This window comes from Argentina silus (assembly GCF_951799395.1).
Source record: "Argentina silus genome assembly, chromosome: 1".
In the NCBI taxonomy this organism is placed as follows: Eukaryota; Metazoa; Chordata; class Actinopteri; order Argentiniformes; family Argentinidae; genus Argentina; species Argentina silus.
This window is the reverse complement of record NC_139655.1, coordinates 28258339-28281308: the sequence shown is the minus strand read 5'-3', so window position 1 is coordinate 28281308 and position 22970 is coordinate 28258339. Positions and strand designations below refer to the sequence as shown.

At 43.4% G+C, this 22970-nt stretch overlaps 1 protein-coding gene across 1 annotated transcript in view; it reads left to right on the top strand.

Moving 5' to 3' along the window:
• Positions 1–1929: 1929 nt before the first annotated feature.
• neto1l (neuropilin (NRP) and tolloid (TLL)-like 1, like) overlaps positions 1930–22970 on the top strand; it is a gene marked incomplete at both ends in the record, with an annotated part of 58949 nt that continues 37908 nt past the window's right edge. Inside the window, 4 exons of the mRNA XM_083673297.1 lie at positions 1930–1957; positions 2734–2790; positions 2918–3052; positions 4014–4262. Coding sequence (XP_083529423.1) covers positions 1930–1957; positions 2734–2790; positions 2918–3052; positions 4014–4262 — 469 coding nt within the window. The remainder of the gene's footprint in view (positions 1958–2733; positions 2791–2917; positions 3053–4013; positions 4263–22970) is intronic.

The window sequence follows — 22970 nt, the reverse complement described above, 5'->3', positions numbered from 1 at the left end:
AAGATCAGTTCTCTCTCATGTCTTGACCATGAATCACTATGACCTCATCACACAGTTGTCTGTCCCTAGACCAGTTACTAGTGTAGTGATTGAAGTGTATCACTACAATGGGGCTTCAGCAACCCTACAGTTACACTAATTATGTGATGACTAGTGCATTTCTACGTAATGAATTGCAATGGCTGCATCTCACTGTTTATTGAGAGTCAGAAGTGTAATGGCTGATAAACCGTGGTGGAGTTGTTTCTCTCACTGGTTCAGCTCTCTGAGGTCACTCATTTCACAGACTACTGGATAACTTGAATGGCCTCACTAGAACTGTTGTTGACATGCTATTATGAAATGATTATATTGTATTATATTCCTAACAGTGAAAGTAGGGGTGCGATTGCAGTTAACTGGAAATGTTGAGGAAAAGGGAGTAGCAAACATGTGTATTTAATCTTTTCATTAATGTGTGTGAATCTCAATATATCAGACAATGTTTTTTAAGTAAGCCCAAGCAGCAATAATTTCTGTATGAACACAACATGGGAATTAAGAGAAAGGGTCAGCATTGGCTTATTCTTCCAATATTGATGAATGTTTCTCGGAAAGACAATTATGAGAATTAGTAACTATGACCTATAGTCTATGAAAATATGCAGTGATGATGTGAGTGACTAAAGAATTAAAACCAGTGGGTGAATTAAATGGTATGATTTGATGGACAAAAATCAATGGTTTGGTTCGAGATATGGAACCGTCATAGCTGATGCTGCGCTATTCCCGAATGACTTTCCTGAGACTGCATGCTTCAGTACTTTCTATTCCAATCTCGACCCCGCCATGTTCGCGGGAGGGAGATAGCCCCTCGTCTATTTCAAGCTGTAGGTGACTTCTGCCTGGAGTTGCTGATAGACTGGCGTCTCTGACACCTTTCTGGTTTTCGCCTGTTCCTTCTATTTCCTTTTAGAGTGCGTTTTCTGCTTACCTTTTACATTTTCGCTGTGCGCCGCCGACTGAGGTGTTGGATTCTGCAGTCTGCTTGCAGAGCATCTTAAAGAAACATCGACCTCTTCTACTTTTTCTACTTTTTTGGCGTTAACATCGACGAAGTTGGATCAGAAAAGTAGTTTTCATATGTTTGTGTTAGTGTGTTCTTTTTTTTCCTTTTTCTTTTTGTTATCATTCTTCAGATGACTAGCCAATTACCGACTTAAAAGAATGAACGAATGAATGAATGACCAGCGGTTGGAGGAGGGCGATAATATGTATTAACTCTTGGTGGTTACAGAGCGCAGTCAGCCCTTGAGAAGACTGGAGGATGGTCTTCGAACATCATTCGTCATTTGGGTAAACTGAGAAGAAAAGGATGAGATAAACAACATTCTTCACGTTGCGAGTTTTTCAATTGAAGTTGCAAAGGGTGATTTTTACGCATGGCAAAATAAGTGAAAAAAAAAAAATCTAATGTGTTTAGGACGGTTTAACACGCTTCCATAGGATTATTTTCCTAATAACGGGATTGAAGAAGAATTACCGAAGCTGCCTTTTCCCAAAATCTTTTCATCGGAAGATTGCAAAGGTGGAGCGATCAGGGAACGCTGATGACGGAACTATTAATCCTTTCAGTGCATCAACAGCACCAAAGGGTATTGGAAACGTTTGGATGGAAATCGGGCGAATGTTTAGACCTTTTTTTGGTTTTATATGAAACTGGTGACTAGTAGTTGCGATTTTTCTCTGTGGAATGTTCATCTTTTCATTAAACAAATTATTAGGCTACTAAGGGGAATACATTTGCCCTGTCATTTTTTTTGGAAGGTGGAATGGTATTGCGGTGTGTCCATTTAGAAATTCCCTTAAATCTCAATCGTTTCCTCTTGAAGTAGTCCTTTATCTAAATGGAATTAGTTGAGCCTGAAGCCCCTTGTGAAAGGAATAGACATGGTACATGGGCACAGCCTCCTTCACGGTAAGTCATCAGCACTCATCACTTATTTTGGACAGAAATGCATGCTTACCTCAGATACCTTTATTGAGTGCCCCAATATTCATGGGGGAGTTGCTGTCTGGTTGCCTAGTTTTCAATCACTTATGTAGTAGCAGGAGATTAGGAATCTAATATACATACTGGTTTGTTGTTAAGGGTTCATATCATTGGGATCTAGTTATCCAGTTCATACTTTCCATAGCGTTATATGCAGATTCATTTGTTAGAAGAATGCAGTTACAGGACGGACGTTCCATCCACATGACGGATAGTGCGCAAATGGCCAGTTACATGTAGCCTGCGGGTCTGCTGCATGGCAGGTTAAAGAACTAAGCTGTTCCTGCTCAACCATCGCGACTTTATTCGGATTTTAAAAGTTGAGAAACTTTGAGGGATCAAAGGTCATTAGTCATCCACGATTTGTCATCAATTAAAAATTACATGTTTTTTAATGTTACAGTAAGAGTACATTTCCATGCGTTTTTTTGTGATGTGGTGTATTTTCATGGAGTGTCAGCAACTCTGAATGACACGTAGGGCTTACAATAAGTTATTCTTAATAATGATTGTAACGTTGTTTGAAATGAAAAACAACCTATTGTCACTTAATTATATCGTTTATTTCATTGGCAATTTTTCCACATGTATCCTATTCCAACTCTTAATTCTTGAAGATCATTTTTCAACTTGAAAATAATGGCATACTGACATTGCTCATCAGGGTATTCTTCCAACATTGATTGTGTCTCTTATTGCAGTTGTTGCAAGTCTTCTCATACTTGGGGTGTTTGGGACAACGAAGAGGGATACAGCAGGTATAATGCATCCTATCACCAACCATCCTCCCATCAGTATGTCCCTGCCCTATCCCACCATCACTGACTTTTCATTCATCACACTTTCAGATCTACTTTCAACTTTTTCACTCTGCTCTTTTTTCAGTGAAAAACAATTCTGGAGTCAAGCCTGCGGGCCAATGTGGAACCTGGGTGAAAGAACCAGAAGGGGGGCTGTTCACTTCTCCAAATTACCCTGGCAAATACCCCCCAGAGACAGAGTGCGTTTACATCATTGAAGGTAAATGCCCTTTATGTAACTCAAAAGCTCAACTGGAAGCCTGCTTGGTGCAGCTAGGCTTCAGTTCAAAGTTCAATGTCCAATTCTGATTGATATCTGCTGAGGTTTACAAAAAATCACTGTTGAGCTTTTTGGCAATTAATCAGTGTTTGAGGTATTTTGACATGACAGCACATGATTATGATTCCATCAAAGTTAAGACTGGAAAATGCCAAGTTGTTACCTCCGTTCAACTCTCTGCACATAGTATTTACACACATTCAGGTCACAACATGTACATTGACAATGGAGTGGTCATTCGTATGGCTCAAACATTGTTCTGGGGGTTCAGTGCTATTGAATCATTGAAGTCTCATCAACAGTCTCCCCACACTCTTCGCAAAACAACACCACATATTCGTACAATGCCATAGTCTCAACAACAGTCTCACAGCTTCTAACTCAAGTGGAATCTAGAGTAAATGGGTACAGCCTGCTCTGAATATGGATGCCTGCAGTTCCACTGCATGCCCATGCCCCACTTGTAATTGAAAGAAAATAAATTACAAAATATGCTTCCTCAATATAAATTGAAGGGATTGGGGACAGCTCCATTGATGTGCTGATGTTTGGCTGATAATCGTAATGAAATTAGACAGCTAGTTGCAATTTCAGTGTGTTTAATTTACATACTGGGGGTTGATATTTGATTACTCAGTGGAGGAGATTAGGTTACGGCATAACAAGATTACCGAAATGAATACATGAAAGATCATCTCTACAGAGAGACTTTATCAGTGGACTGGAGAAACACTATGATCTGAGTGTTTCATCCAACTGGATTTTTTGATGAAATATGGATAACGGAAAGGTCTTCACTGAGAGGAAATCCATACCGATAAAAAGGACTTACTGTATGTGGATTGAGATGGATAATTAGTGCATATATTATTATATATTTCTGCTTATTTGTGTCCTCTAGCTCCTCCAAGGCAGTGTATTGATCTGCACTTTGAAGAGACCTATTCTATTGAGTCTTCATGGGAATGTAAATTTGACAACATCGAGGTCCGGGATGGGCCCTTTGGCTTCTCCCCCCTCATCGGACGCTACTGCGGCCAGCACAGCCCACCATTCATCAGGAGCAGTAGCCGATATCTGTGGATAAAATTTGTTTCTGATGGTGAACTGGAGGCAATTGGATTTTCAGGAAGCTACAACTTCACTGCAGGTAATAAATGAATACAAATGTTTTCTTTCCTGTACATTGTATATTGGCAAGTTTGATACAAATAATACGTTAACGCCTGTAGTTGTAAAGCCCTGTTACTGTTGGTGACCCTAGACCGTGGTCATACACATGTTCAAATCAAACCCTTGTTTTCCTCATTTGATTGACAGAGTTAAGATCAAAGTTAAGACAGGCAAATGCCAAGTTGCTACCTGACATCTCTGTTCAACTCTCTGCACATAGTATTTACACACATTCAGGTCACAACATGTACATTGACAATGGAGTGGTCATTCGATGGTGGTATGGCTCAGACATTGTTCTGGGGGTTGAGTCATTGAAGTCTCATCGACAGTCTGTCCACACTTCGCAGCGACTAGCTTCTGGGGTACTCGTTTAGCCCCAACCATAGCATGAATGGCATGGAGATTCAGTTTGATAGCTTTCGATCAGAGTTCCCCAATAACTGGGCTGTTTACCGCGCCACAGAAGGTGAGGGAGCGTGACAGACTAATCTGTATTGTCGAACACAATCCTTGCAATTATCGCCGTGTGTGAAGCCTTGACTCTCTTAATTTGCATCACCTTTTGGCTGATTTCCCATTACGGAAGCAGTGTGAGGATTTACGACAACCCTTCAATGCGTAGCCATGATTTAATATTCATTCTCCTACCCTTGGCTGGGTTTAATAACACTGTCAACTTTTTAGTGTGTTTTTGAAGGTTGAAAGGCATACTGCCAGCAGCATGATAGGCATGACAATTCACCTCCACAGATACTGTATGGATGGAAGACCTACTGTACAACATTGTCCATGGACACATTTTGTCATTTGAAGCAATAAACCTTGGTTGGTTGATATACTGTAGTATATCCCCCCCCCCCCCCCCCCCCCCCCCCACACACACACACACACAGACACTGTACATTACCAATCCCTTGGTTGGAATAGTATTTTCCTCCAAGGCAATACATTGCTATAAACCCTATAATGTGTTGAGTTTTGATCCCAGAACAATTGATGGACAGAGTTTGACATGATGGGTTGTGGAAGGAATGGGATTGCTAGGCTGTACATTATAAGGTTTTTCACTGTGTTGCTAAGGACTGAAAGCAACCTAACTATATATCGTCAAATAGTAGAAAAGAGATACATATTCCCTCCAGGAAATGGGGAAAAGGGAATATAGGTAGTTCAACTTGATAAAGTGTATATGTTTCCCTATATATCTCCGTGAAATATTGTCATTAAGTTTGATAAACTGCTCTCTACTCGTTGAAGTCTCATCCCAGCTTGCTGTAGGGAGGGGAAAAAATGGCCTTCCCCTGTCTTGATAAAAAATATCTGTGGCATATGATTTACATAATTAAAGGAGATAAAAGTCCTGAATCCCCCGACTTGATGCTCCAGAATCTGGCTGTGTGGAGAGTGGCTCACATCTGCCTCTGCTCTGCTAACACTAGCAACATGCTAATTCAGATGAGGCACTTCAGATGAATGAAAAGCAAGCGAGAGGATGAAGAAGAAGGAGAGGGGAGGAAGAGGGGGGACGTGAATCAAAAGAGTTGAGTCACAGGTTTTTTACCTGCTCTGTTTTGTCAGTCATCTGAAGATAAGAGCCTTTTATGAGATTTACCACTCCTTCAGGTCTAGCACATTTCCCCTCTCAGCTCTCATGGAGAAGCTGATGACTAATACTAGTACCACGGCAGCTGCTGAGGGAGTGAAGCTGCAGTTACTGAATCTCAGATTGACCTGACTTACAGTAAATTCTGACGCACTCCATAGTGCCAAACCGGAATGTGCAGGTGCAGTGCACTCTTTGGATTTTAATCACTGAGTCAAGTGCATCATGAGTGGCAAGAGACCGGCAAGAGATGCAGGTTTAATTAGAACTTTAATTAGAACTTTGCTATGAAATAGTTGCTCAGAAAAAGCTTCATTAAGAGTGCATATAGTATGTACATGAATTGAATGGGAAATGTATTGAGTGTGTTTGCAATGTATAACTTTGTAGTAGTATGTTATTTATACTCTAAATGCAGTCTAAGCAGTGATCCAGATGCTCCTGTACATAAGACCTCTTCTTGCATCATACTCAACAGCTCATAACACAGCTCACCAACCATCCACCTGTGTCCATACTTCTTATCTTATGACTACAGTGCCAGATGTTCCCAACTCTTAAATCACAGTGCCATCTCTTAAATCAAATACAAGCTACATGACAAAAATAGAAACAGTTTTCTTTCTTGAATAAACAAACGTTGCTGTAAAGGTATGGATAAGAAACCTTCCCAGCAGGTTCCACCTGGCCCTGCAGTAGTCGTGACCCAACCTCAGTCACCTGACTGGATAAGGGATGCACTCGAGTACAGGAAACACCCGTCAGTTCCCTCTACCATCTCCTCCCAGAGACGCTTGGCTGCTCCAGTGAAATACAGACTCAGCTCCTGAAATCACAAACCATCGTAAATCCACCTCCCATTCTGCTCTGCTCAGGCAGTTCTGTGGTCACCCACGTCTGAACCACTCACGTCCTCCGATAAAACATGGCCTGGCCTGTCACGATCAAGCTCTTTGACCTTATAAGCAACTCCGACCCTGTAAATTCATGACCAGTAGCTCATGCACTTCGATGTGACCTATGGAACAATGTAATGTAGCACTGTTACCATATAACCTTCAGTAACCTTACAGTACCTGCTGCTAAGTAATGTCAAATAACAATTGACACATGTATTGTAGTAAAGGAAACAGGAATTTGAAGGGCTCAGCCTGGCAGGGTTGCACCACTGGGTGTTTGTATACTGTCGGGAAAAAACAGGGGCTGCAGCCTATAATGCAGTCTCCTAAAGGCACCTCACACTCCCTGGCCATTGTGACCTCAACAGGCATCCAACACTCTGGTAGCCCCACATTCTAGTAGATTAAGTGGTGTAGCAGGACAGACTCTTGCTGGTTTAAATAACAGCTGGTCCTTCTCCCTCTCAGGCTCCTTCACTCTGATCATTGTCTGTTTGAAGAGTGGGGCCAGTGGTAGAGCAGAGGCAGCAGCTATTGAGTCCCAGGGACTGCCTGTCTTGATCTACCGGCTGCTGAATGGTGTTGTCTCAGTGAAATCAAAACCTCATGTGGCCCTTTTTAGCTTCTCAACTGCTTTGCTGGATTCCATCTCTTTTGTGTCTCTGTGGTCGAGTTTGGGAATGAAATAACTGGTGAGACTGCAGGGCAATTAAGGAATGGATTTGTCGTAAGGTTGTTAACAATCTCAAACTTAATGAGAACTGGCTGATCAATAATATGATATTCCTGTAAAATGTGATATTTGACAGTAAATAACATTGTGAAATATGCAACATCTTGTTTGAGAGGTCTTTCCAGCTGTTTGCCTATCTATGTTTGATAATATGGCTTCATAACTATCCACCAGTATATGGTTTTGATACAATAGCTTAATGCCTGAATGAATTGATGAAGTTTCTATGCATACATTGAACAATGCTAATAAACTATTTATAAACAATGTTATAGATTGTGCTGTACCCTTGGTGTGGTAGGCTACCTATACCTATAATGTCATCAAAAAAAGTGCTGCAGTACCCAAAAGGTCTGCAGAGAGACTCTTTAGCTGAATGGAAGAGATTAGATGCACATGCAAGAAGCAGGCTTTTCTTTGATTTTAGGTTGTCATCTATTGAAATATCAACACTTTAAATCAGCCTGTACTGACGTTTTGGCTGGGCCTTGTTCAAGACCAGTTTTCCTGAAAAACGGCCCAGCCGAAACCTCTGTATGTGCTGGTCTGATGACTACAAAAGCAAAGAAAAGCATGCTACTTCTGAGTGCACCCAAACTACTTTGTTCTGCTACCCACACCTGTCTGAACAGTAAGTCCTATGACCTGTCGCTGGTATGAGCGATCTCATTGGAGCTGATCTACTGTCACACGCATGGTCAGCATCAATCCTACCATGCCATGACCTTTCAACCCATATCCATTGTCATCAATGGGGCAATAGTGTTTTCTACTGTAAAGAGGTCAAGCCATGACTAATGAAACTATCATCTCGATGAGACTGTGATTGATCTATGCACTTACAGTACATCTCATGCACGTTCTAAGTGGACTGAGAATCATATTGGATGGAAATCAGCGTAATGACATTTGAGATTGGAACTGGACTAGGATGTATGGGTTTATTGTACTGGAGGCAACTCCATGAGATTGGACTTAGATGGATTTGAACTGGAAAATTGAAAATTGAACCAAAGGAATCGACCCTCTTGGCTCCCTAAGAAGCTACACTTCACAGTCAGCTTCACACTGCCAGTTAACTGAAGTTAAAGTTTCCCCTCAGTTTCATGACTTTCTACAAAGTCAATGAGTAAAGACTAGCTCATAGGTTCCTTGACATTTAAGTTTTTGGAGTGTTTTTTGTTGTTGGTTGTATTCCTTTTTCTTGAATGAAGTTACCAAAACACAGAGTCAGTGGCATTCTTTAGTTTGCCAGAGGTAGAGAGATAATCACTCATGATTATTTTGAGACGGTTGGAGTCAGGCTGGAGTCAGGCTGGAGTCAGGTTGGAGTCAGGTTGGAGTCAGGTTGGAGTCAGGCTGGAGTCAGGCTGGAGTCAGGTTGGAGTCAGGTTGGAGTCAGGTTGGAGTCAGGCTGGAGTCAGGTTGGAGTCAGGCTGGAGTCAGGTTGGAGTCAGGCTGGAGTCAGGTTGGAGTCAGGCTGGAGTCAGGTTGGAGTCAGGCAGGAGTCAGGCTGGAGTCAGGTTGGAGTCAGGCTGGAGTCAGGCAGGAGTCAGGCTGGAGTCAGGCTGGAGTCAGGCTGGAGTCAGGTTGGAGTCAGGTTGGAGTCAGGCTGGAGTCAGGCTGGAGTCAGGCAGGAGTCAGGCTGGAGTCAGGCTGGAGTCAGGCTGGAGTCAGGCTGGAGTCAGGTTGGAGTCAGGTTGGAGTCAGGTTGGAGTCAGGCTGGAGTCAGGTTGGAGTCAGGTTGGAGTCAGGCTAAACAAACGACAGGCATAGGCGAGGCGAGGCAGAGCAGAGAGGCAGGGGCAGGGCTGGAACACTAGAGAGTCAGCTCCACTGACCAGCAGAAGAGAGGAGATGCCATTGAGGGCCTATGTGGGGCTAGCTGTTAGATACCTTCAGGTTGTTTCTGATCAATCAGTATTTCCATTGATCAGTCCTACTACATACATTACTGACACTCACTGTCGTAAGGGGCATGGATATGTACAGTACACAAACACCAACTCATGTATGCAGTATGTTTGGGATGTTGTTCTATGTTTGTATAGGACAAAGTACAGTATGAAGGCAAAGCACAGTGACAAATCCAGGGGTCTCTTTTAGTATGTGGGACAAAGTGGATCTTCACTCTGGGCTGATCCCAAAAAAGAATGAAAAATGTAGCCTACATTTGTCCCCTCCTGTAGAGCACCTAAGGCATCAGGACTTTAATTTCATTTCGAGGGCCCAGGCACTGCGGGGGGCCTGACTTACAGACGCGTGCTGGGAAAAACGTGGACAAAACGAATGAGTGGAAAGAGAGAGAACCACCTGGGGCATTTCCTCACGTGAACTCTGGCGATCTTCACGAAGGGCACACGGCTCCTAACAAGCATGCATAGGTTCTCTTCATAAATCACAAAACACAAAAATCATCATCCTAAAGCTTATTCTCATTAGTTGTTTCGTACTCCAGCAGTGACATACTGTAGTTGGCTCGGAGTGTCCCCTCTGGTACAGCAGTTGTGCACCGCTGATGCTTGTGTCTCCTCTCTCTGGTGGGTAGATGTGTAGGTGTGTTGTTGATCTTGTTGTTGTTGTTGTCCAGAGTGGAGGTATGCTACTCAGCTCTAATGTAATTTCCCAAAGTAATGCTATCAGACAGAGATGTTGCCAACAAAATCACAGTCAGACAGTCAAGGTGGTACACAACACCTCCCAGACATTGAGTTGATTGTTTGTTGCTCAGATACCGTTTTTGCCTTTGACTCATTTCAATAAAAGGCTAATTTCTATAACACTCTGGGCAGTCTGTCGTCTTTTTGTAACATTTATAAAAACAAGCCTCTTTTCGGTTTCACCAGTCACAGAAACCTCTCTCCTCTCTCCATCCTTCTATTTATGTGTGTTGTGCTACCACCAATCTCATTTGGAGGCAATGCTCCGCCATCCTATCTGGAGGGAGTGACAGTTGCTACATTGGGCCATGCTGAAAACACTCTCCCTTATCCGCCCCGTGTGTTTTAGTGAGACGAGATGGATGGAGTGAGTTAGCATTGCAGGCACACCTCTTGCAGCTGTGAGAGAGGTCCGTCTCTCTGCTCTCTCTCTCTCTCTCTTCTCTCCCTCTCCATCTCCCCCCTCTCCTCCTTGCTGAAGAGAGAAGACCCTGTGTTCGGCACAGAATGTACACTATCTTATCAACGGCGAGCCCTCACTCCAGGGACGCCTAATCTGAGTTTATCACCCCCTGGAACTTAAAGTCACTAGCCACTAGCTGGTTATTTACCTCCTGAGCTGTTCCCTCCCCAAGCCAATTACCCCACAAATCAATCAGTGTGTCGTTGCTAGCCTGCTACTGTAGCTAGCGGTTTGGTATGAGCTTCCTCCTGCAGTCTGCTGACAACACTTCCCATTCTACTACAGGTCTATGGGGGTCAGGGGACTGTTCTGCTGTTGTTGGCTCTCTGCAGTACAGTAAACCACAGTGTAGTGTTGTTGTTGGTGTTGTAGTGTGCTCCCTACTGTATTACCTCCGCAACAGCTTGGCTCGTCTCCCGTTCGTACCATGTGTTCTGTCCTTGTCCGTAACAAAAGAGAGTAAGCCGTCGTCTGTCAAGACGCTCAGTGCCGAGCATGATTCCGATTGCTTCTTTCAGGCGATAAACTGCATTGGAAATTAGCAACATTGTTGTTTTTCGTCTCTCTCTACTCATAACAGCTAGCCCACGGCACTTTGTTTCATTAGCCCGTCTCTGTGGTGGATCCTGCTCTGTCATGCTGAGAGCCTGACTGGCCCCATTACGGTGTATTAGGCAGCAATGAGATTTACCTGTGTGTTTTCACTCCGTGCACATTAAGGCCCCTCGCCCGTAAAAATGTGTCAGATTGAATTATTCTATTAAAGATTGATTTAACAGGTCTGCTACTGTACTTGTTTTGAAGGTTAAAGAGTTTTGGCCTATCCCTTTCTTCTTGACAGTATTTTTTGAGTCAGAACATTGTAGAACAGATTGCTTTCTATGCTTGAATTGTTTTTTCTTTGTTTTTCAATTCAGTATGACATTTCCACAGGGAGTTTATATATATTAACTTGCTCAGAAAAATATAATGAATGGTTTGAAATGTGTAAACTGAGTATCTTAGGACTGCATAGTGCTTGCTCATCACTAACACATCTAAAAAATGTACTCCTATTCTGTGTTCTCCTATTATGCCCTGCAGTGGTCTCTACCACTGCCAAACTTTACAGTTATTCTGCAGTCCCAACATATCATTTAAGAGACGATTTCTGATGCCAAAGAAAACTGAATTGCATTTGACAACATCGTAATCTAATATGGAACTGCAAGGTTTTGTTGCATCCATTGGGAAAATGATACAAGCAAAGCAAGCAAAATCATGATGTCATTTTATGATAGGAAATGACATAACGTATACAATCATCACAATGAAATTCCTTAATCATGGATTATAGCGTTTACCCACAACAGGATGCGCAGCATCCTCCCAAAACCAACAATATCTCATTATGGAGGATTTCTAGATACGCTAGAGATTATAGGTTATATTATATGTTTTCTGATGCTAAACATCCAGATTTCAACTACAGCATGACAGCCAGTCCTGCTAAAAGGTACTGTATACGCACCACCATGCTAGGTGGAACTTGGACAAATCTAGGAACTGAACGACTATCTCAACAATCATTGTCCACAACTAATTGTACTTCTATGGCTCCCACCATTTCTCTGACATCGGTGCAGTTTCAAATGCTATCCAAGCAAGCTAGGCAAATTCTTTCTTTTTATGAAAACTATCCTGCCCAAGGCAACTTCTATTGCACCATCATTGTGGATTGACTGTAAAAAAAATCGATTGGATTTAAAAAAAAAAAAAAAAAGAAATAGAGAGATTCTGCTTCACTCATATTATTTCTATAGCAGGGTGGATTTTGGGGGGAAAATATTCCGCTTATTTCTATGGCAGTGGTACCTTTAGGAGGGTGAATAAGTGGCCCCTGGTTGGATGAGAGGTTTGCAGAAATGGCCGATATGTCCGAACCTCGCTGCGGCTCATTCATAACCATGGTGGCAGTATGCCCAGGCAGGTTAGGGCCCTGCTAAATATTACCCCTATACGGCTGGCCTGCCTCCGGCTGCCCTGGTGAGGAATAGCTACAGCACCCAGAGGATCCATTATGAGTAGAAGCCACTGCTAATCTGCTCCTTCTAGAGAGGTGAAGTTGAACCCCTGTGTGTGCAGCAGAGGTTCTGTTTTTTGAAGGTGTGTGGCTCTATTATGTGGTCTAAGTAGGAGGGCTTTAATGTGATGGTTTGAGAACACTGATTCTGTCTGTCAATTGAATATACAGTATTGTAAGACTTCATTTGAGTTACGCTCAGGCCTCTATAACATAACTGAGTTAAAATCATGAATTATAGATTTTTCTCCACCAGCTTTTCTCACACATTCAATTATCTATATCGGGTAACGTTGTTGTTTTTCTACGTCTTGTGTGAGTGCCAGTCCGTCAGTGGTAATTGAGGTGTAGGGAGTACGCACCAGTAAACCAGTCACACCATCATTTGCGTTTTCTCCTTAGCCTCCTGACCGCACCGTTAACAGGTCCACAAAGTCAATTAAGACATGTCTGTCTCCCTGTGGGAATCCATGGGCAAGGACCCAGATAAGTCAGAAGTTGATCATGTGTGTTCATCTTTATCACAAAACAGCCTGCCAAACAATATGGTCTTTCCGACATTTAATTTCTGATTTGGCATGCTCGATTAATCACAACGCTCTTATAGAACACAGACATGCCACCCGCTACCCCCCAACCCCCCCAACCTCCTGCCATTTATTATTTCCCTCTACTGAAAATGTACAGCCAGGGAGAAAACAGATAGAGAAGAATGAGAGAGAAAGAGAGAGAGAGAGAGAGAGAGTGGTAGATAGACATGGAGACATATGTGTGTGAAAGCAGGATTGAGACAGAGAAAAAAAGGGTATTGTGGGAGTGTGTGTATGGGGGGTCGGGGGGGGGGGGGGTGGATGAGAGAGAGAGAAATATGGGAATGTGAGAGAGAGAGAAAGAGGGAGGGAGAGAGAGACAGAGATAGAGAGAAAGGGAGAGAGAGAGGAGTGTGTGGTGTGCTGTGTGTATGGGAGTGAGCGAGACTGATAACAGTTCCAGGCTGCTGTATGTCTCCCCAAGGCTGTGGCTCTATCTGAATATTCATTGAGCTGAGACTGGCTTTCCTGCCTCCGTTTGTTAAGGGATAACTATCAGTTTTTACCATGTGGCCACGAATGGGCCTCCATGCCTCCACACACACACACACACACACACACACACACACACACACACACACACATAGACTGAGAAAATAATATATATTATATAAACGCCTGACAAAGTTTCCCTGAAAATATGAAAATCTGGAGATAGTTTGCATGCAATGCAAATCTCTCTTTCCCTCAAAAGATTATTTCAAAGCTTTCCTTATATTTGCATTATGAGTATGCAGACCATTAGAAACATAGTTCAGTCTCTGCATTAAGATAAAGAACATATCTGTCCTGGGAGTGAAAATGACTTGGGAAAACATCCAATTTGTCAAGAAATAGATTATTTATACAGTATACAGATTGCTTTATGATGATTTATTAAAAACGTAATCTTGCACTGTATATTTCTCAGCCCTCGGCTCCTTGAATAGTTTATTTAATTGAACACGTGGAATATCCTGTGAAACATCACTGCAGTTTCATATGAGCATCTGCTGTAGAAATCCAAATAGCGTGCGACAACTTAGCACTTGCAGTACAATATATTAAATGTATGTCTGCTGATAATGATCTGCTGATCTGTAATAACACAGTCAACATACATTCCAGGAAAACTAAATTGCACAGAGGGAATTTAATATCCTGTAACAGTCTAACCATTGAGACTTGCACAACAGAAAGTTGTGACCAATGTTTCGTAAAAAATCAGTGTTGCAGAAAGCACACAGGTCCCACATATGCATCCAAGTTTGGGAGCATACTGTTCATACACAACACACACACACACACACACACACACACACACACACACACACACACACACACATATACACACACCTGAAGGTCTCTCCTTTCAGGCTTTTGGCTGACACACATTGACATCCTGGGCTTTACACGTGGCACCACTACTACAGTAGCCCCTTGCTAACCACCCATACCGAACACACACACACACACACACACACACACACACACACACACACACACACACACACACACACACACACACACACACACACACACACACACATACCCTGGGGACACAGTAGTGCCAGGAGGGGCTCTCATCTCAGGGTTGGGTATTTTGGCTCACGGACATAGTGTCTCTAATCTGTATGCTTTTCCTAATCCAAATACAGCCTTGAGACCCAACACACACATGCGCATGCACATGCGCACGCACGCACACACACACACACACACACACACACACACACATAGCAATTCCTCCACCGCTTCCAGACCCTATACTGTTATGGATGGGGGCGCACTCCCCAGTGCGGTCCCTAGGTGTCTCCCACTTTGCCGCCTCACTCATGGAAATCACCTGCACCTGTGTTTAACTGATGCTTTATGTACCCTCACTTCCCTTCACTCCCCGCTCAGTCTTCACAGTGTGTTCACCGTTTGTTGGTCGCTTGAGATACGTAAGCCTTTGAATATACGAGTATAGTTTTTGGAGACTGTGTTCTCCCCCTTTTGTTCTTGAGATTAAGTCAGTGTTTGTATCCTGTTTTGCCAACTGTACTTTAAGTAAAGAACCTTTTGTTTGGTACCGCTACCTACTCGTCTGCCTCCCTTTATCTGCACCGCACCTGTGTCCGCCTATTATACCAAAACATTACACTATACCCCCCACAGACATCCAGTGAGCTGTGCCAGTAGACCTTCAGGGAATCAATATGAACCCACTCAAATCAAAGAAACAAACAGTGAGTCATCTAGTTTCAACATAGGGAGCATACTAGTACTATTGGGGGTGGGGGTTTGGGGAAAAAGTTAGATGTTTAAACGTTCAATTTACCCACAATAAACAAATGATCAGTGTGATACTGCTGAATGTGTGGAGCTGAGAGCAGTAATATCACAGCATACAGTATGCACATACAGTAGGATCTATGAAGATCTGGAATCTATACAGTTGGTAATAGGAAGGAGAGAAATAGATAGAAAGAGATACAGTAGAAAGAGAGGGAAGAGAAGGGGAGTAAATGGGTAGGGAGAATGAGTCTCTTACCTGCAGTGCAGAAAGCCACTCCCACATCCTAGACACCTGGCTCTGGCATTGATTAGTCGCTCTGTTATCAGCCATTGATTATGATGCCTGTTACGGTATCTTGGTGAAAAGCCCTTCTCACTCCCATATGTTTCTGGGTCTTCCTCGATAAGACTTGTCATTAGTGCACTGTACTAGTGTCAAATCTGGACTGCATATCAATAGTCTAAAAGTGGACTCCTCTCCTCGTTTCTAGTCCCATGTCTGCATTGATCTGAGAAGGTAGGACTGGCAAAAGCCATGATGGGTGAAAAAGCTATGTGGGGGAAGCTCCTTGTCAGCATTTGCTTCTACGTGTCTAGTTCTTATTTTGTTAAATTTGTTGTGATTTGAAGCCCTCGGAACTGTAACTAATATTCATGACTTCATACACAAACATATGCCCCCTGGCGTAGTACCCTATTCTCTGAAACCCTATTCAATCACACCCTGGCGTAGTACCCTGTTCTCTGAAACCCTATTCAATCACACCCTGGCGTAGTACCCTGTTCTCTGAAACCCTATTCTCTGAAACCCTATTCTCTGAAACCCTGTTCTCTGAAACCCTGTTCTCTGAAACCCTATTCTCTGAACCCTATTCTCTGAAACCCTGTTCTTTGAAACCCTATTCTCTGAACCCTATTCTCTGAAACCCTGTTCTCTGAACCCTGTTCAATCACACCTGGAATGGCTGACCCCACCACAGCCCAACCTATAAAGCCTCATGCGCAACGTGCCCATTTCATTCTGTGAACCACCTCTTCAGGAGCCCGCAAACGAGGGGCAATCTGTTGAGATCATCTCCTTCAGAGAACCAAGGTTACATACAGTAACCCAAAGTTGCCTTCAGTCTACTCGGTTCAACATCTCACTATTTGCACAATGCCCCAAAGCCCGTACAGAAACCTGATAGAAATGTACCCGGTCCTCCCTACTCAGCTCCAGCAGCCAAGGACTGTATATGCCATTGAAGGTGCAGGAACATCCAGACGGTAGAATCTCATGAAGCCCAACTGGCTGCAGCACAAATCTCTGAACAGAGGCCACGATGTAGCAATTCCTCTAGTGGAGTGAACCGAGAGCGCATGAAGGTCGCTAACGCTATTGGCTGTGGTAACGACAAGGCTGTCTTATAAGACAAATTCTTAATGTGGACAGTTTCCAAAGGCAGGTGGGCATGCTTGTGTGACCTGATGAATTGTGCCCCAGCCGGGACCGGTATCTAAGTCAGGGAGGGAGCCCAGCCCCTCTGCCCTCTGGCGCTAGGGGTCCCTCCTCCAAGACACCCCAGCAGTGCCTTTTGATCGACCCAGAGGACGAGATGGAGAAAAAAGAATTTCCTTAAATGGCCTTATAGTGTACCTAGTGTACGCTAACTAGCTGTGAATGCACACAAATGAGCCAGTAGTAATACTTGTGAGGTGGTGATGCACTATCTGACACACAAACTCAAGTTGAACCTAAAAGGAAATACCAGAACAAGTAGTAGTGGTGTGGAAAACACAAGGAAGCAAAACTATACTCAAAGTATTTTACTTAGTGTGGTAAAATAGGTCTTTCACTTAGTGTAGTTAAAGAGGGGAGCACTGGTGGTGTACACACTGAAAGCTCACCCAACAGCTAGCAACAAAACTAGCACCCAAAGGGCATGAGAGAAAGTAACTAGGTTATTGACTAATTCAGTCTCTTGTTGGTGAACCAAACTAGAGAGAACTTTGCTCAGAGCTTTTATAGGCTGGACTGGGGCGGGATCAGCCATGCAAAGCGCTCCCGGCCTGTTCCAGGCGTGATTGAACAGGGTTTTAACCAATAGGATACGCAAGAGTGAGATGTTGAACCTAGTCCCGTAAAAGAGAGCCACATGCAAATTAAATCAAAAAGCAGTGCCTCCACATGCTGAGATGATTGTCTCTCTCTTGAATTGCTAATGGCACACAGCGGATGTTTCTTTCAGAATTTCAGGGAAACAGATCTTCACAGCTGTACCGCGCCACTGCCGCGTCGACTGGGGAGAGAGAGACAGAGAGAGAGAGAGAGAGAGAGAGAGAGAAAGAGAGAGAGAGAGAAATAGAATTACAGAGACAAAGCAGTGCACAGAGGATTCAGAGAAAGAATCACAACGGGTATTTATAGCTCAGAAAAGATGGACCATGATAAAGAGAAGAGTCTGTCATTGATTTTAGTCTGTGCCTCTGTCTCCTCTGAGGAGGAAAGGCTTTGCTTTGTGGATGTGTAAAAGGAGGGAGACGGTGATGACATTAACTGTATCATACAAGCTAAAGCACAAGTTTAACCTCTTGCTGTGAATATCCCCCTAAGCAGCAGTCAACAGCTGGGGTTCCTGGAGAGCATACTGAGTGTGCAGGCTTTTGTTCAACCCCAGCCCTAACACGCCTGATTGAATTTACCTAGTAGGTTCTTGGTGGGTAGTTGATAAGCTGAGTCAGGTGATGGTGCTTGGTATTAAGTAATAGATGAGTGCACATGTCACAGGGCTCACGTTGCTGCAAACAGTCTTGCTTTCTCGCACTTCGAATTCGCACACGTCTCGAACCAGCTTCCTCTGTATTGCCAACACACGTGACCGTCACCGGAAAAGCTATCAATTCGATGACATAGGTGGGGGTATTTCAACTTGTGAGGAGTGAGTTTATTACCTTTTCAACTTGGTTACACACACACTCTCTCGGGGAACAAGGTTGGTGACCACTGTTTCAACTCTTTTGTGGATGAAAAAAAAAAGCACAGTCATGTTAATCACGACAAGTCTGTCTCTTGCTGAGATCTCATTGGAAATTCAAGTCCTCAAATTCAAATCAAGTCCTTCTCATAGAATATTAGTCATGGTGGAGATGATGGTGGTGGTGGTAGGGGGTCACAGTACCACCGCCCAAGGACGGAGGGATGGCTGCACTTAAATGCAGTGTTATGATTTCCCTCTATGACTCTATATTTAATCACTTCACAGTCTCTCTCCTCTGATCACACCATGCTACATCGCCCCCCCCCAAAAAAAACGGCCTGAAATGATTAGCCTATCGAGCCGAAGAGCAGTGCTTCATTACAGCGAGAGTGAGATCTTTATTTGATCCTGCTTCTTTTAGAAAATTCCTCCGCTTATAACACCCTCCTGATCTCTGATTAAAAATCCCGCAGTAATGTGTGCTTCACCCCCCCCCACACACACACACACACACACACACACACACACACACACACAAAAGCCAATTTGAGAAAATTAAAAATCTTTTAAAAGGATGTAGTTATCTCTCCTTTTTTTCCGAGCGTCTTTTTTTTTTTTGTAACTCAATTGATGCATGACTGCCTCCATTAACTTGTGATCCCTGAGTTGGTATAAATACTCTTTTCAATTTAGATAGAGTAGCGAGCGGTGAATGGGGCGTCTCACTCCATGTGCGAAGCGGTGACCTCAGTGAGACGTCCTGACGTATCGTTCAATGATTCATTCTTTTATGATTAAACGGATGTTTGCCTATCGGGATTGGACTATCAATGAGACAGCTGGACTGGAGTGACAGCCAATGATGTTAATATGCTCTTCTTTCATTCCTTTTCTGGTGACAAGATGTGCAAAAGGAGAACTCTCAGTTTCGTTATTGCTGGTCTTGATGTATGGCATTATGTCGTGGGCCAACATCTGTCTTTTTCACACCTTCTCTCCTTCTCCCATTCTCTTCCTCAACTACTCTCTCCCTCCTTTGTACCTCCATACTTTGCTCTCTACCTCTCTCTGACCCCCCCCTCTTCCCTCCCTCCATGTGCAAACAATTTTGTTTCCCCCCTTCTGTCCTTTGAGGCTATAGCCTACAGTCTGTGTAGAAAGGGAGAGAGGGAAAGGTAGAGAGAGAGAGAGAGAGAGAGGGAATGAGAGAGAGAGAGAGAGGGGGGAATGAGAGAAAAGGGGGGGGGCGAGGGCGAAAGAGGGAAAGAGAGAGAGAGGGAGGGAGAGAGAGAGGGAGAGGGAGAGGGAGGGAGAGAGTGCACTAATGGGGTTTATCAAAGTCAACCTGAATACAGTAACAGTCTGGGCCCTGACATCAAAGCCTCCTCTCCTCTCTGCTGCCAGCTACTCTGGACGTCGATCACACACCAGAACAGGGGATAGCCCAAATTGACTTAATTGGAGGAAGGAAAGTCTTTGCATTGTAACAGGAAAATAAAATAGGAAAAGGACGGAAAAATCAACACAAAGCAGTTGTGGATGACGTCAATGTACGGCTAGCAGAATGATCTGTTATCATGTTGATTCGAACATACATGATATCAATGCTGGGGAAGATAAAATGGTCTGTGATTTGATTGTTCACACTGCTGCCCTCATCCCTATTGACATGCATTGTGAATCAGCCATGTCCTTTCCATTGCAGTGAATATAACCACCCCGACTAGTCCCTTTTGGGAGATCAGAGTGTCTTTTTCTACTTTTATTAGACTTCAAAGGTTACATCCAGAATAAATGCGGTATATTCCTCTTTCTGATAAGCAGTGAATGAGCTTTAACGCATCATGAATCCTTTATTTGAGTGTGGGCTTATCTGTTTGTGTGTGTGTTTGTGTGTGTGTGTGTGTGTGTGTGTGTGTGCGTGCGTGCGTGCGTGCGTGCGTGCGTGCGTGCGTGCGTGCGTGCGTGCGTGCGTGCGTGCGTGCGTGCGTGTGTGTTTTCCCAGCAATGATAAATGGAAGTCTATTTTTATAATAAAAACATTGAAGCTTTGTGCCTTAAACCCGTGTAAAGGATGAAAATGCATTATGTGAATTGCACTCTGCATTCTTCACAGGTCACCAAAAACACATTTGCATAAGATTGATCACGCTTCACTTTGAATTGCAAAAAGACGGATCATCTTCAGAGCAGCCATATTTTCCCTCTCTTAAATGAAGATTGCTTTCTCGTTGAGAATTTGCACAAAATAGGAAAGGATTTTGATATCATGCTGCCTCTCAGAAAAAACCTCCAGAGAGATTACAGTAAACTCATTGTTGAGTTTATTTGTGCCTCTAATTATGCGAGAGGAAAGGGCAGGGCTGAGAGAGACAGTATGAATTGACAAATGCACAACATGTTTCACCAGTTCATTATAGTGATTAGTGAATTGAGTAGATGTATGCTATTAATTCAACATAACCAAGTACCTTTTCATTCACTTCACATGAAGTTTGTCAGTTCACTGAACTACGGGCAAATCATCATATGAAATATGATGAATATATCTTGGCATGGCAACATTTATTGTATTACCTTACTACACACACAAACACACAAACACACAAACACACATGCACACACACATACCTTTGCCTTGGCTCATCACATCCCTGTTATATTTGACATGGAATGCCAATGACTGTCACCGTCAATGCGTGTGTGTGTGTGGCTGATGTTTTTCTCACAGAGCTAGCATTCACCAAGAGCACGACCAAGGTCACCAACAGCACGACCAAGGTCACCAACAGCACGACCAAGGTCACCAACAGCACGACCAAGGTCACCAACAGCACCATATGTAACCAGACTTCAGTGTGTGGAGGATCGGACGTTTCTATTAGCTGTTGACTGTTATTGTGTGACACATACACACCTCAGAGAAGGTGAAAACCGACATCGCCAACGATCCAGGAGCCAAGTGCTCTCACACCTCACACCGCAATCAAAGACGATAACTGCATGAGTTGCGAGAGACGTTATTTTCTCTGAAAATCAACCATTTAGAAAACCATTCTAAATGGTTTTAAAACCCTTTTTTTTGGATACTCTCTTTTTAGTGATGATAAATGATGTTGATGAATACAAATAAAAATACACCATCCAGGAGGCCACTTGTGACTGGTAGGGCGAAGAGGCAGGGGCCCAAGACACACACACACACACACACACACACACACACACACACACACACACACACACACACACACACACACACACACACACACACACACCTGTACATGTACATGCCTGCTCCTCCACTTTCACCTCTCTCCTTCTCTCTCTCCTCTCTTTAGAGAAGACAGACACACACACAGTCATCTACTTGTCACCTCCCTCTACCTCACACTCTCTGACTCTCTGACTCTCTGTCCCTTCTCTGCCACTGTCTCTCTCTCTCTCCTCTCTGTTTACAGTACATACTCATCCTCCTGTCGCTTCCCTCCCGCTCTCCCTGCCTCCTTTTCTTTCTCATTCCCTCACTACCTCTCGTGATAACCATATTGCTTCTCTCTCCCTAACTCTCCATCTCTCTTTCCCACTCTCTACTGGTTGACAGCCCATGTCTGTCTGTCTGTCACTCTCTCTCTCCCTCTGTGACAGTCAGGCCAGGCCCCTGTGGACAGGTTGTACCCTGGCCCTGTCAATTAGTACCATGATAGGCAGCTCTGGTAGTTACTGCTGTGTTTCACTAGGTTGCAACTTAGCCTGTCGCTATGTGAAGTGAACATACAGACTATCTAGCTACAGCATCTATCTATCTATCTATCTATCTATCTATCTATCTATCTATCTATCTATCTATCTATTTATCTATCTATCTATCTATCTATCTATCTATCTATCTATCTATCTATCTATCTATCTATCTATCTATCTATCTATCTATCTATCTATTTATCTAGCTGTCCGTCCGTCCATCCGTCCGTCTGTCCGTCCGTCTCTGTCCATCCATCCATCCATCCATGCATCCACCCACCCAGCCATCCATCCATCGAAGATAGCAATTAAGTTTTATTAGAAAGCATTGTTTGCACAATGTCTTCTGGTTTTTTTATTTAATTTTTTAATCCCTACCATTGTTTAATCCCTCCCCTGACTGGAGGACATCATACGTGATTAGGTGCATGTAATATAAACAATTGCTTGTAATGGACATAAGTATATTGGTTAATGAATTATTAATTATATTTTTTGTGAGGGCTTCCAGAGCAAGTGTCAGAAATGTTCTGGTCTCAACCCCAGGGCTAAAGGAAAATTGAGCGGATGTTGTTTTGTTTATTTATTCATGCTCTGAACTAGGAGAGACGTATAGTGAGACGTTGCTGTTTCCCTGCTGCAGAAGCCCTTGGAACTAATGCTCAGAGCTAGCGCTTGGCTAACTTCCTGTTGTGGTGTTGTCTCCCTCTGACAA